This window comes from Aquarana catesbeiana, linkage group LG04 (genome assembly GCF_042186555.1).
Source record: "Aquarana catesbeiana isolate 2022-GZ linkage group LG04, ASM4218655v1, whole genome shotgun sequence".
NCBI lineage: Eukaryota > Metazoa > Chordata > Amphibia > Anura > Ranidae > Aquarana > Aquarana catesbeiana.
In genome coordinates, this window is record NC_133327.1 from 275,652,868 (window position 1) to 275,668,265 (window position 15,398).

Here is a 15,398-nt window from a genome sequence, read left to right on the forward strand (position 1 = left end):
ATAAAGAAGGGGGGGAGAAAAAACCTCCAAAACTTGGTGCGGTCAGTAAAAATATAAAGGGGGGGGGGGGTAAAAAGAACCAGCGCTCAGGGGGATGTCACTTCAGTCCCTCGGGGTCGTCGGTCCCACCGGAGTGGCAGAGGGGGGACATCTGCGGTCTCGCTTACGGCTTCTGCGTTTAGCTGGAATCCAGGGTTGGGGGAGTTGCATAGGGGGGTATTCTTGTGGCCCTATCCAGTCTGGGAAGTCTACTGGTTCTAGCTCCAGTGTGTCCAGGAAATGTGGGAGGTCATCAGTGCAGTGTAGCCTGTCTGCCATCCCTGGTTGCCTGTAAGTAAAAGGGGAACCCCCAGCGGTAAGGTAGGCCGGCCTTTTGTATAGCTTCCAGCAGGGGCCTGAGGGCTCTGCGTTGCATTAACCACTTCGGCCCCGGACCATTTGGCTGGAAAAAGACCAGAGCACTTTTTGCGATTCGGCACTGCGTCACTTTAACTGACAATTGCGCGGTCGTGCGATGTGGCTCCCAAACAAAATTGATATTCTTTTTTTCCCCACAAATAGAGCTTTCTTTTTGCACTATAAACAAAAAAAGCGACAATTTTGAAAAAAAACGCATTATTTTTTACTTTTTGCTATAATAAATATCTCCCAAAAATATATAAAAAAAATAATTTTTTCCTCAGTTTAGGCCGATACGTATTCTTCTACATATTTTTGGTAAAAAAAAAGCACAATAAGAGTTTGGTTTTCGCAAAAGTTATAGCATCTACAAAATAGGGGATAGTTTTATGGCATTTTTATTAATAATTTTTTTTTTTTTTACTAATAATGGCGGCGATCAGTGATATTTTTTTTTTTTTTAATCGTGACTGCGACATTATGGCGGACAGATCGGACACTTTTGGCACTATTTTGGGACCATTCACATTTATAGAGCGATCAGTGGGATGCATTGATTACTGTGTAAATGTGACTGGCAGTGAAGGGGTTAACCACTAGGGGGCGCTGTAGGGGTTAAGTGTGTCCTAGGGAGTGATTCTAACTGTGGAGGAGATGGGCTATGTGTGACATGACACTGATCGCCGCTCCTGATTACAGGGAGCTGTGATCAGTGTCACTAGGCAGAACGGGGAAATGCTTGTTACATCAGCATTTCCCCGTTCTTCCTCTCCGTGAGACAATCGCGGGTATCCCCGTGGACATCGAGTCCGCGAGGCCCACGATCACACTCGTGGAGCTCGCGGCAGGCGCATCTTAAAGGGCAACGTACAGGTACTTTAATTTGCCTGTACGTGCCCTTCTGCCGACGTATATCCGTGTGAGCCGGTCGGCAAGCGGTTAAAGTACGCCTGGAAATAGCCTGGTAGAAGAAAAGCTGTGCTCCATCGAAGTCAAAGTACGGCTTCCCACACATGTTCTGCATGATTTTATCCTTTGAGGGATACTTGTGCAGCTTGCAGATTATATCTCTAGGGTTGTCCGCATCTTTGGAGGGAGGCCTAAGAGGCCCTGTGAGCACGGTCTATCTCAATAGGTGCTGTTGCAGGCAGACCCAATATTTCTCTGAATATATCTTCCAGTGTGGGGACAATATCTTTAGGAGCTGTAGCCTCTGGGAGACCGAGGATACGAATATTAGCCCGCCTGCTGCGATTCTCAAAATCATCTGACACAGTAAAGTCTCAATTTTCTGATCCTGGGCTGTGCATCTGTCTTGGAGCATTGAAATAGCAGGCAGGGCCTCATCAAGTCACTGCCCTACATTCTCCATCCTGACCCCTAGGTGGTTAGTGTCAGTCTTTAGCTGGGCTATGTCTTTCCTGAAGGCCTTCTCCACCCTGGTAGTGAATTTCTCCAGGTCCTCCCGGGTGGGGAGGGATCAGAAATGCCTTTTTATGTCCTAATCCCCCAGAAAGTCTGCAAAATCAGAGCCCCTGTCATGGGAGGTAGATAATCCCGGGAGGATCGGGAGGGCATTGTCACTCACCAGCCTGGGAGAGGGGATCAGGGACTCCATGAGATGTGCTTGCTGTGCCGCAGCCTTCTGTGCTGCCTTTGTGGATATCGGTGTCGGCGCCATCTTGGAGGTCTCGTGTCCCGTTCCGCGGGTCTCGCAGAAGAAAGCCTCTAGCTGCTCCTGTCGGGTCCCGTCCGCCCGCGATTTCTGGGATAGTGCCTGCATCCCTGGGAACGGAGCTGAGGCGATGTGCGTCCTCACGCCTTCATAGTCAAGCCACGCCCCAAAAAAGTTTTATATTTAGCGTATTGTTTCTTGCATGACAGTGTCCTCTACATTCTCGGAGAAGACCATTTTGAAGTGCTAGTAAACACTTGCCCATTCAAGTGACATCAAGTGTATTTTTTTTATTGTCCCTCAAAAGATTAACAGTCAACCAAGACCTATAATGATGCGTCACCAGTTTGAACCTCCACAGAAGAATTCACATTGTACAAATTCCAGTAAAGTCTCAATCTCTGAAATTCAGAAAGTGTGGCACAGTCACTCTTAAGTATGTCTTACGTCTGTACCTTAGTTGGTGCGTGTGACAAATGAATGTGCTTGTCAAAAGCAAACATTAATTTGATGCAAAGATGTGCCAGAATTCGCTAGATTTAACCACTTCCGGACCGCCCACTGTCATACGTCGGTACTTTGAAGGAGGTTATCGGGGTTATGGCAGCAGCTAGCTGCCATAACCCCAATATCCTCTTCTTCAGTGAGCGGCCCGGTTTAAGATAAAAGTAGTCTCTGCGGCTGATTCGCTGCAACATCACTTTTATCGGCGGCGGCCACCCCCCCTCCTGCTGCAATCCAGTGCTTACTGGAGCCGTCGCCATCGGCGGAGGCAATCGGATCCTTCCTGTGACCTGACATAGAGACGAGTGAGGGGAAGATGGCCCCCACCTGTCTCCATATCATTGCAGGGCGGAAGCAATGTCAAAACGTCACTTCTCCCCATAGCTCTCAAAGGGACATTTTTTTTTTGTTTTTTTAAATGACAAATTTTTTTTTTTTTAATTTCATTTTAGTGTAAATATGAGATCTGAGGTCTTTTTGACCCCCAGATCTCATAATTAAGAAGTCCTGTCATGCTTTTTTTCTATTACAAGGGATGTTTACATTCCTTGTAATAGGAATAAAAGTGACACATTTAAAAAAAAAAAAAACAGTGTAAAAATAAAAAAATAAAAGGTAAATGAAATAAGAATAAAAAAAAAACATTTTTAAACGCGCCCCGTCCCGTCGAGCTTGCGTGCAGAAGCGAACACATACGTGAGTAGCGCTCGCATATGAAAGCGGTGTTCAAACCACACATGTGAGGTATCACCGCGATCGGTAGAGCGAGAGCAATGTAGAATTTTTTAAACGTCGCCTATGGAGATTTTTAAGGATAAAAGTTTGTCGCCATTCCACGAGCGGACACAATTTTGAAGCGTGACATGTTTGGTATCAATTCACTCGGCGTAACATTATCTTTCACAATATAAAAAAATTGGGCTAACTTTACTGTTGTGTTATTTTTTTAATTAAAAAAAAAAGTGTATTTTTTCCAAAAAAAAGTGCGCTTGTAAGACCGCTGCGCAAATATGGTGTGACAGAAAGTAATGACCGCCATTTTATTCTAGGGTGTTAACCACTTGACGACCGCCTCACGCCGATTTACGTCGGCAAGGTGGCACGGACAGGCAAAATCACGTACATATACGTGATTTGCCTTCCGCGGGTGGGGGGTCCGATCGGACCCCCCCCCCGGTGCCCGAGGCGGTTGTCTTTTGTCCCACGGCGATCGGAGATGAGGGGGAGGCCAACCGTTCGTGGCCCCCCCTCGCGATCGCCGCCGGCCAATCACATCATTCCTTTGCTGCTGTATGCTAAACAGCAGCAAAGGAAATGATGTCATCTCTCCTCGGCTCGGTAATTTCCGTTCCGGCCCGAGGAGAGAAGACAGGTATGTGAGTGCACCAACACTACACAACACAGTAGAACATGCCAGGCACACAAAACACCCCGATCGCCCCCCGATCCCCCCCCCGATCACCCCCCCGTCACAAACTGACACCAGCAGTTTTTTTGTTTTTTTTTCTGATTACTGCATTGGTGTCAGTTTGTGACAGTTACAGTGTTGGGACAGTTAGTATTACCCCCCTGTAGGTCTAGGATACCCCCCTAACCCCCCCTAATAAAGTTTTAACCCCTTGATCACCCCCTGTCACCAGTGTCGCTAAGCGATCATTTTTCTGATCGCTGTATTAGTGTCGCTGGTGACGCTAGTTAGGGACCTAAATATTTAGGTTCGCCGTCAGCGTTTTATAGCGACAGGGACCCCCATATACTACCGAATAAATGTTTTAACCCCTTGATGGCCCCCTAGTTAACCCTTTCACCACTTATCACCGTATAAGTGTTACGGGTGACGCTGGTTAGTTTGTTTATTTGTTATAGTGTCAGGGCACCCGCCGTTTATTACCGAATAAAGGTTTAGCCCCCTGATCGCCCAGCGGTGATATGCGTCGCCCCAGGCAGCGTCAGATTAGCGCCAGTACCGCTAACACCCACGCACGCAGCATAGGCCTCCCTTAGTGGTATAGTATCTGATCGGATCAATATCTGATCCGATCAGATCTATACTAGCGTCCCCAGCAGTTTAGGGTTCCCAAAAACGCAGTGTTAGCGGGATCAGCCCAGATACCTGCTAGCACCTGCGTTTTGCCCCTCCGCCCGGCCCAGCCCAAGTGCAGTATCGATCGATCACTGTCACTTACAAAACACTAAACGCATAACTGCAGCGTTCGCAGAGTCAGGCCTGATCCCTGCGATCGCTAACAGGTTTTTTGGTAGCATTTTGGTGAACTGGCAAGCACCAGCTCCAGGCTGCGTCAGATTAGCGCCAGTACCGCTAACACCCACGCACGCACCGTACACCTCCCTTAGTGGTATAGTATCTGAACGGATCAATATCTGATCCGATCAGATCTATACTGGCGTCCCCAGCTGTTTAGGGTTCCCAAAAACGCAGTGTTAGCGGGATCAGCCCAGATACCTGCTAGCACCTGCATTTTGCCCCTCCGCCCGGCCCAGCCCACCCAAGTGCAGTATCGATCGATCACTGTCACTTACAAAACACTTAACGCATAACTGCAGCATTTGCAGAGTCAGGCCTGATCCCTGCGATCGCTAACAGTTTTTTGGGTAGCTTTTTATTGAACTGGCAAGCGCCAGCGGCCTAGTACACCCCGGTCGTAGTCAAACCAGCACTGCAGTAACACTTGGTGACGTGGCGAGTCCCATAAGTGCAGTTCAAGCTGGTGAGGTGGCAAGCACAAGTAGTGTCCCGCTGCCAACAAGAAGACAAACACAGGCCCGTCGTGCCCATAGTGCCCTTCCTGCTGCATTCGCCAATCCTAATTGGGAACCCACCGCTTCTGCAGCGCCCGTACTTCCCCCATTCACATCCCCAACCAAATGCAGTCGGCTGCATGAAAGGCATTTTCTTTATGTCCTCCCGAGTACCCCCACCCAACGAACCCCCAAAAAAGATGTCGTGTCTGCAGCAAGCGCGGATATAGGCATGACACCCTCTATTATTGTCCCTCCTGTCCTGACAATCCTGGTCTTTGCATTGGTGAATGTTTTGAATGCTACCATTCATTAGTTGAGTATTAGCGTAGGGTACAGCATTGCACAGACTAGGCGCACTTTCACAGGGTCTCCCAAGATGCCATCGCATTTTGAGAGACCCGAACCTGGAACCGGTTACCATTATAAAAGTTAGTTACAAAAAAAGTGTTAAAAAAAAAAAAAATATATAAAATAAAAAAAAAATAGTTGTCGTTTATATTGTTCTCTCTCTCTCTATTCTCTCTCTCTTGTTCTGCTCTTTTTTACTGTATTCTATTCTGCAATGTTTTATTGTTATTATGTTTTATCATGTTTGCTTTTCAGGTATGCAATTTTTTATACTTTACCGTTTACTGTGCTTTATTGTTAACCATTTTTTTGTCTTCAGGTACACCATTCACGACTTTGAATGGTTATACCAGAATGATGCCTGCAGGTTTAGGTATCATCTTGGTATCACTCTTTTCAGCCAGCGGTCGGCTTTCATGTAAAAGCAATCCTAGTGGCTAATTAGCCTCTAGACTGCTTTTACAAGCCGTGGGAGGGAATGCCCCCCCCCCCACCGTCTTCTGTGTTTTTGTCTGGCTCTCCTGTCTCAACAGGGAACCTGAGAATGCAGCCGGTGATTCAGCCAGCTGACCATAGAGCTGATCAGAGACCAGAGTGGCTCCAAACATCTCTATGGCCTAAGAAACCGGAAGCTACGAGCATTTTATGACTTCGATTTCGCCGGATGTAAACAGCGCCATTGGGGAAGCATTTTATCACACCGATCTTGGTGTCATCAGATGCTTTGAGGGCAGAGGAGAGATCTAGGGTCTAATAGACCCCAATTTTTTCAAAAAAGAGTACCTGTCACTACCTATTGCTATGATAGGGGATATTTACATTCCCTGAGATAACAATAAAAATGATTAAAAAAAAAAAAAAATGAAAGGAACAGTTTAAAAATAAGATAAAAAAGAAAAAAAAAAAAAAAGCACCCCTGTCGCCCCCTGCTCTCGCGCTAAGGCGAACGCAAGCGGCGGTCTGTCGTCAAACGTAAACAGCAATTGCACCATGCATGTGAGGTATCGCCGCGAAGGTCAGATCGAGGGCAGTAATTTTTGCAGTAGACCTCCTCTGTAAATCTAAAGTGGTAACCTGTAAAGGCTTTTAAAGGCTTTTAAAAATGTATTTATTTTGTTGCCACTGCACGTTTGTGCGCAATTTTAAAGCATGTCATGTTTGGTATCCATGTACTCGGCCTAAGATCATCTTTTTTATTTCATCAAACATTTGGGCAATATAGTGTGTTTTAGTGCATTAAAATTTAAAAAAGTGTGTTTTTTCCCCCAAAAATGCGTTTGAAAAATCGCTGCGCAAATACTGTGTGAAAAAAAAAAATTAAACGCCCACCATTTTAATCTGTAGGGCATTTGCTTTAAAAAAAATATATAATGTTTGGGGGTTCAAAGTAATTTTTTTGCAAAAAAAAAATAACTTTTTCATGTAAACAATGAGTGTCAGAAGGGGCTTTGTCTTCAAGTGGTTAGAAGAGTTGGTGATGTGTGACATAAGCTTCTAAATGTTGTGCATAAAATGCCAGGACAGTTCAAAACCCCCCCAAATGACCCCATTTTGGAAAGTAGACACCCCAAGCTATTTGCTGAGAGGCATGTCGAGTCCATGGAATATTTTATATTGCGACACAAGTTGCGGGAAAGAGACAAATTTCTTTTTTTTTTTTTTTGCACAAAGTTGTCACTAAATGATATATTGCTCAAACATGCCATGGGAATATGTGAAATTACACCCCAAAATACATTCTGCTGCTTCTCCTGAGTACGGGGATACCACATGTGTGAGACTTTTTGGGAGCCTAGCCGCGTACGGGACCCCGAAAACCAAGCACCGCCTTCAGGCTTTCTAAGGGCGTGAATTTTTGATTTCACTCTTCACTGCCTATCACAGTTTCGGAGGCCATGGAAAGCCCAGGTGGCACAAAACCCCCCCAAATGACCCCATTTTGGAAAGTAGACACCCAAAGCTATTTGCTGAGAGGTATAGTGAGTATTTTGCAGACCTCACTTTTTGTCACAAAGTTTTGAAAATTGAAAAAAGAAAAAAAAAAAGTTTTTTCTTGTCTTTCTTTATTTTCAAAAACAAATGAGAGCTGCAAAATACTCACCATGCCTCTCAGCAAATAGCTTGGGGTGTCTACTTTCCAAAATGGGGTCATTTGGGGAGGTTTTGTGCCACCTGGGCATTCCATGGCCTCCGAAACTGTGATAGGCAGTGAAGAGTGAAATCAAAAATTTTCACCCTTAGAAATCCTGAAGGCGGTGCTTGGTTTTCGGGGCCCCGTACACGGCTAGGCTCCCAAAAAGTCCCACACATGTGGTATCCCCATACTCGGGAGAAGCAGCTAAATGTATTTTGGGGTGCAATTCCACATATGCCCATGGCCTGTGTGAGCAATATTTCATTTAGTGACAACTTTGTGCAAAAAAAAAAAAAAAAAAAAAAGTGTCACTTTCCCGCAACTTGTGTCAAAATATAAAATATTCCATGGACTCAATATGCCTCTCAGCAAATAGCTTGGGGTGTCTACTTTCCAAAATGGGGTCATTTGGGGGGGTTTTGTGCCACCTGGGCATTCCATGGCCTCCGAAACTGTGATAGGCAGTGAAGAGTGAAATCAAAAATTTACACCCTTAGAAATCCTGAAGGCGGTGCTTGGTTTTCGGGGCCCCGTACGCGGCTAAGCTCCCAAAAAGTCCCACACATGTGGTATTCCCATACTCAGGAGAAGCAGCTGAATGTATTTTGGGGTGCAATTCCACATAGGCCCATGGCCTGTGTGAGCAATATATCATTTAGTGACAACTTTTTGTAAATTTTTTTTTTTTTTTGTCATTATTCAATCACTTGGGACAAAAAAAATAAATATTCAATGGGTTCAACATGCCTCTCAGCAATTTCCTTGGGGTGTCTACTTTCCAAAATGGGGTCATTTGGGGGGGTTTTGTACTGCCCTGCCATTTTAGCACCTCAAGAAATGACATAGGCAGTCATAAACTAAAAGCTGTGTAAATTACAGAAAATGTACCCTAGTTTGTAGACGCTATAACTTTTGCGCAAACCAATAAATATATGCTTATTGACATTTTTTTTACCAAAGACATGTGGCCGAATACATTTTGGCCTAAATGTATGACTAAAATTTAGTTTATTGGATTTTTTTTATAACAAAAAGTAGAAAATATCATTTTTTTTCAAAATTTTCGGTCTTTTTCCGTTTATAGCGCAAAAAATAAAAACTGCAGAGGTGATCAAATACCATCAAAAGAAAGCTCTATTTGTGGGAAGAAAAGGACGCAAATTTCGTTTGGGTACAGCATTGCATGACCGCGCAATTAGCAGTTAAAGCGACGCAGTGCCAAATTGGAAAAAGACCTCTGGTCCTTAGGCAGCATAATGGTCCGGGGCTCAAGTGGTTAAAAAAAAAAATGTATAATGTTTGGGGGTTCTATGTAATTTTCTAGCAAAAAAAATGTTTTTAACTTGTAAACAACAAATCTCAGAAAGAGGCTCGGTCCTTAAGTGGTTAAACAATTAACCACTTTAAAGAGCAATTATTCAGCAGTGATCACTCTTCACATTACCTCTCAATATCCCTCGTTACTGGAAACCGTTCAACTCTGGGCAAGAGTTAAAACACTTGAATACACACATATGTACTTCACAGACAAAAACCCAATATAATAATTTCCGTAAACTATATGGCAATATACATGGCTACTTGCAGTCCAAATGCATGGAAGGAATGTTAGAGGTGTTATAACATACAGTGGGGATGGAAAGTATTCAGACCCCCTTAAATTTTTCACTTTGTTATATTGCAGCCATTTGCTAAAATCATTAAAGTTCATTTTTTTTCCTCATTAATGTACACGCAGCACCCCATATTGACAGAAAAACACAGAATTGTTGACATTTTTTGCAGATTTATTAAAAAAGAAAAACTGAAATATCACATGGTCCTAAGTATTCAGCCCCTTTGCTCGGTATTTAGTAGAAGCACCCTTTTGATCTAATACAGCCATGAGTCTTTTTGGGAAAGATGCAACAAGTTTTTCACACCTGGATTTGGGGATCCTCAGCCATTCCTCCTTGCAGATCCTCTCCAGTTCTGTCAGGTTGGATGGTAAACGTTGGTGGACAGCCGTTTTTAGGTCTCTCCAGAGATGCTCAATTGGGTTTAAGTCAGGGCTCTGGCTGGGCCATTCAAGAACAGTCACAGAGTTGTTGTGAAGCCACTCCTTCATTATTTTAGCTGTGTGCTTATGGTCATTGTCTTGTTGGAAGGTAAACCTTCGGCCCAGTCTGAGGTCCTGAGCACTCTGGAGAAGGTTTTCATCCAGGATATCCCTGTACTTGGCCACATTCATCTTTCCCTCGATGGCAACCAGTCATCCTGTCCCTGCAGTTAAAAAACACCCCCACAGCATGATGCTGCCACCACCATGCTTCACTGTTGGGACTGTATTGGGCAGGTGATGAGCAGTGCCTGGTTTTCTCCACACATGCCGCTTAAAATTAAGGCCAAAAAGTTCTATCTTGGTCTCATCAGACCAAAGAACCTTATTTCTCACCATCTTGGAGTCCTTCAGGTGTTTTTTTAGCAAACTCCATGCGGGCTTTCATGTGTCTTGCACTGAGGAGAGGCTTCCGTCGAGCCACTCTGCCATAAAGCGCCGACTGGTGCAGGGCTGCAGTGATGGTTGACTTTCTACAACTTTCTCCCATCTCCCGACTGCATCTCTGGAGCTCAGCCACAGTGATCTTTGGGTTCTTCTTTACCTCTCTCACCAAGGCTCTTCTCCCCCGATAGCTGAGTTTGGCCGGGCGGCCAGCTCTAGGAAGGGTTCTGGTCGCCCCAAACGTCTTCCATTTAAGGATTATGGAGGCCACTGTGCTCTTAGGAAATTTAAGTGCAGCAGAATTTTTTTGTAACCTTGGCTAGATATGTGCCTTGCCACAATTCTGTCTCTGAGCTCTTCAGGCAGTTCTTTTGACCTCATGATTCTCATTTGCTCTGACATGCACTGTGAGCTGTAAGGTCTTATATAGACAGGTGTGTGGCTTTCCTATCCAATCAGTATAATCAAACACAGCTGAACTCAAATGAAGGTGTAGAACCATCTCAAGGATGATCAGATGAAACGGACAGCACCTGAGTTAAATATGAGTGTCACAGCAAAGGGTCTGAATACTTAGGACCATGTAATATTTCAGTTTTTCTTTTTCAATAAATGTGCAAAAATGTCAACAATTCTGTGTTTTTCTGTCAATATGGGGTGCTATATGTACATTAATGAGGAAAAAAAATGAACTTAAATGATTTTAGCAAATGGCTGCAATATAACAAAGAGTGAAAAATTTAAGGGGGTCTAAACACTTTCTGTCCCCACTGTACACTGTAAAAAAAAAAAAAAAAAATTCTCATAGTTTCAGAAAGGAGTGATCTGCAAAAATTGTCGGCTCCACATTCACTCTCAATGGGCCTCTTACTGCAGTAGTACACAGGTCTCTGCTTTCACACTCGATACAGAAACCTTACAGCCAGAGCAGAATAGAGTTCCCAGTCCAAGCTTTGATTTCAGTAATGCGGATAAGGTAACTGCAAATTGCACTACCATGTACAGTTTTTGAACTGCTCCAATGTATCTACTCTGATGTCTGGTAGACAAACTGAGGAGGTTGCTATACTAACAATACAATTTTAGTACAGCCATCTCCCTGCTCACCTACTGTGTTCTGACAGGGGGACTGGTCAGCGCTCGCAGTCAATGGCTGATCGGATGTTGATCGGCAGAAGGACAGGCTGCTGTACACATGGGCCGAATGTTGGGCAGTTTTTCTTGAACCGGCCGATACCAGCTGATATTCGGTCCATGTGTACCAGGCATTGCCCCCCCCCCCCCCCCCCCTTCCTTCTGCTGCTGCAGCCAGCTTTTTTCGTCTCTCCTGCTTTTTGTTGCTCTTGGGTTCTTTGGCAGCACTGCGGCTTGAATATCTATATTGCATGCTCAGCCCCTGGCTAGTTTGGACACTGTCAGCTGTGCAGCCAACAGCATCCTAGCAATCGATTACTTTTACAAATATGGTCCTGTCATATTTGGGTAATGTTAGCCAGTATACTGCCCCATTGTATACTTTCTGCTTTTAGCCGGGAACTTTCTCAGCCAGCAGCTGAATGGGGCCAGGTATGAGTAATCTGTTACCTGGTGACAAACGGCAACTTAGCAGCCACAAGCCTTGTGCAGGAAGCTGTCAGATTATATATAATGTTTGCTTTTAAGTTTAATACTGCTATAATTACAGCCAGTGTGCTTACATATTAACTGTTGATTTTTCAATCTTTCACAGCAACAGAGTTTAAAAGTGGCAATAGTGAGAACTATATGAATCTTGCACATGTGTTGGTACTGTCACTGAAACTGGCACACAGTTTCATTATTTAGGCACAGCCCATATTAAAGCAACCATACCACTAGAAAAATGGCATCATTACTTTATTGAAGTCCCCCCAAGTGCACTACTTTTATGAATTGTATGTTTTTGTATCAACAAATGAGCTTCACTTGTAAGCCAGTAACCCAATAATCAGACTTTCACCAGGGCCAAAGCCATGCCTTGTTTTTACTTATTACCTCCTCTGTGTGTATCCCTTCAAAGCAACTGGGGTTGGAATTCTCTGTGGTCAATCAGATTTTAAGACTGTTTACAGGAGATGTGTGTAACTCTTGAAAGAACTAGTGGAATGCTCAGGCTCCTAGACTAAATGGGGAGCCATTGATGCGAAAAGAGCAACAGACATGTCCTTGAGAAAGTTGTTGGCATTCTGGGACCCACCATAATTCTTGCCAGATGGCAATAGCAACATGGAGTGTTAAAATGCTCTTTACCCTTATACATTAAAAAGAGGAGAATTGAGTCCTGTTGATCCAGTGTTACACTCTAATAACTCAGAAAGCATTGCTGGCTTTTATTAGCCAATTTATGGTCACTCTAAATGGCAAGGCCTACCAACAACCGTTTTCTGATCTGGCATAATGAGAGCAATTTTGCAGTAGTTAAGCATTTGCAGCAACATATGCTCTCACAACACTGTATATAGCAGCTGCGCTGCCTAAGGTGATCTGATAACAGAAAGCGATGCTCCCAATTTCGAGCTTCACTTGCAATAATTAGGCCATTTCTTACCTCTTAGAGGATGTTAATTTATCACACACAGGCACTCATTTTCCCCAAGTCCTGCCCTGCCTTGGGGAAAACTTGGCCCTTCACTTTCCATGTACAAGAGCAAAAGAGTAAGGTTAAAAAAGGTTAAAAGGTTAAGTTAAAGTAAAGTTAAAAATGCAAAAAAAAATAATAATCAGAAAATCAACACAAGTTCCGCACAGCTTACAGACTGCAGTGGTCAGGAGTATGAACTGTGGCAAGCAATCAGTGTAAAGCTTCCTTACCTTGGTAGGCATTGGTGAAGGGTTCTTTACCTTGGCAGGCTCTAGAGGCTTGGGTAAATAGATTTGTGCCAGTGGAACCTCTCCTAAAAACGAAGGCTCCACTCCCCCGGCCTCACTGCCTTTGGCTCTGCTAGCTTACATCATTGCCAAAACAATGCAGATAACATCGTGCAGGACCCCACTCTCTGCCACCTTATTGTTTGCTTCTTATGAGGACTGCTGCTTCTTCTCTTCCTTTGATATACCACTGGTCACAAGTGAGGACAATGGTATATTGTTTTATATGTGACTAATATGTGGGCTGCTGGCTATTTCACCCATGAATTGCCTGATTAGTTTGGATTTTAGAGGGGTTCTTACTGCGGATTGGCATTGACAAGTGGCCTATATAGTATTTGGTAGTTTCGAAAACATACTTTGTTAGTGGTGTATAAGATAACATTTGTGAAAGACTTAAGCTGGGTATACACCGAACGAAAGGAACCAAACAATTTTTGTCCATGTGTAACACTGAATAGTCAATAGAAGCCGATCGAATGGCAATGCTGGAAATCCAGCACTTGGTCAGTGCTTTTAGCCAATGACTGCAGCGTTGATCAGTCTATTCTGATAGGGGGGAAGAGAGCAGCCTAGCTTAGTGGGAGAGATCCCTGCGTCACCCATCGTTTGTGTGGTTGTCATGTTTTTTTTTTCCTTTTAACCCGCTGGTTGAACAAAAACTAAATGTGTATTCCCTGCTTTGAAGTGGTATTACAGCTGCTTTTTGTCACTTTATCTATTTGACCTCTGGATGGTTTTACCCTCTTCACAAACCATCCATTTTTTGTTATTTAGCACTGAGCTACTTTAACTGGCAATTTTGTGGTCACACAGCACTGTATGCAAATTAAATTTTTATCAGTTTTCCACACAAATCAAGCTTTCTCAATGAATGCTAATTATTCTCTGATTGGACAAGGTGGAGAGGCAGGGTGCTGACATCACAATCTCGCATGTCATCCAATTAGAGAACACCTTGCATCCATTGAGAAAAATGCAAGGTGTTCTTTGAATGTTTCCTGAATGAGCAGCCCCCGTGTTCACTATGCATCAAGGCAGCCTCCTGGCATGGAACCCAGACAGTAGTGGAGATCACTGTAGTAGCAATGCTTACCACAGTGATTTCCAGCTTCTACGGCACATGCACGCATAATTACATTGGTCCAAAGGAGGGCAATGTACCTATGCAAAAAAAGGCCATACCTAAACATCAGCATTAATGTAATATTTAGTGCCCTGAAATGGGTTTAAAGATACTGATAACAAAAAAATAGGTTTGTTAGTATTTTTATAAGATGTTTAATTTCCAAATCTTAAGGTATTTTGAGCAGTCATGTAGTTCAATTAAAAAACAATATTTCAAACAGTGTCTGCATGCATCTCTCTATATTCCAGGAGGTACAATGTGCGAGTTGAGGACATCATGCTGAGAAACATCCCCTTTGTGACACTGAACACTAAATATCGAGAGCTGCAGGAGCTTCTTACAGACTGCCGAATGAAGTGCCTAGCGCTGGTGGAGACAGCAGGTAAAATAAATTGATATTGGCCTAAATGAAGGGTCATAAGTCATCATTGCTCATTTTCTTCTTAACTACATCATGTGCAATTATAGAAATGTCTGTCTTCCGGTTCCAAAGCTAATTCCGAGAAAAAAACATATTTTTTTTGTCATTCAGACTGAGTCCCAGCAATCACCACAGTCTCTTGCAGTTACCTCATATTATTCTACCTTGCATCTGGAAGATCAGCCTGCTGTTTCTGGCCTAGCATCTTTTAGGGCTCTGACAGCTGCAAAGACCTTTCAACTACACCCACTATTTGACACATTTCCTCTATGTGGAATGGAAGCACCCTTGAATGTCCGTGGGCCCTTTCCAATAGTGTGTCTGAACATTTTACCTTTGTGAGGAAATGTTAATCAGTGGTCTACAAAGTTATCGAAGTTTACAGGAATACCGACAGACTGATTTAGGGTGTGCTCACCTTTTCAGGATTCCACTGAAAATCAGCTCAGATCTCTCCTTAAATTCCAGTTTGAGTTGACTTGTCTTGCCTTCAGTCCTCTATTAGGGATGATTTGAAGCTGTCAAACCTTGTCAGATTAAGTGCATTCCCTCAAAAGAAATTCCTCCACTGCCAGAGTAGATCCCTTTTTTTCTTTGAGCTGATGGAACAGATATTTGGAGCCTTGTGCTTCAGTGATGGCTTGCTAAGCATCTAAA

The 15,398-nt window shown here is 43.7% G+C and overlaps 1 protein-coding gene across 3 annotated transcripts in view; it reads left to right on the forward strand.

Moving 5' to 3' along the window:
- Positions 1-15,398, forward strand: part of CLCN2 (chloride voltage-gated channel 2) — a 571,730-nt gene that overhangs the window by 437,429 nt on the left and 118,903 nt on the right. For all 3 annotated transcript variants that reach the window (XM_073626607.1, XM_073626608.1, XM_073626609.1), the window contains one exon: positions 14,569-14,702. In XM_073626607.1, coding sequence (XP_073482708.1) covers positions 14,569-14,702 — 134 coding nt within the window. The remainder of the gene's footprint in view (positions 1-14,568; positions 14,703-15,398) is intronic.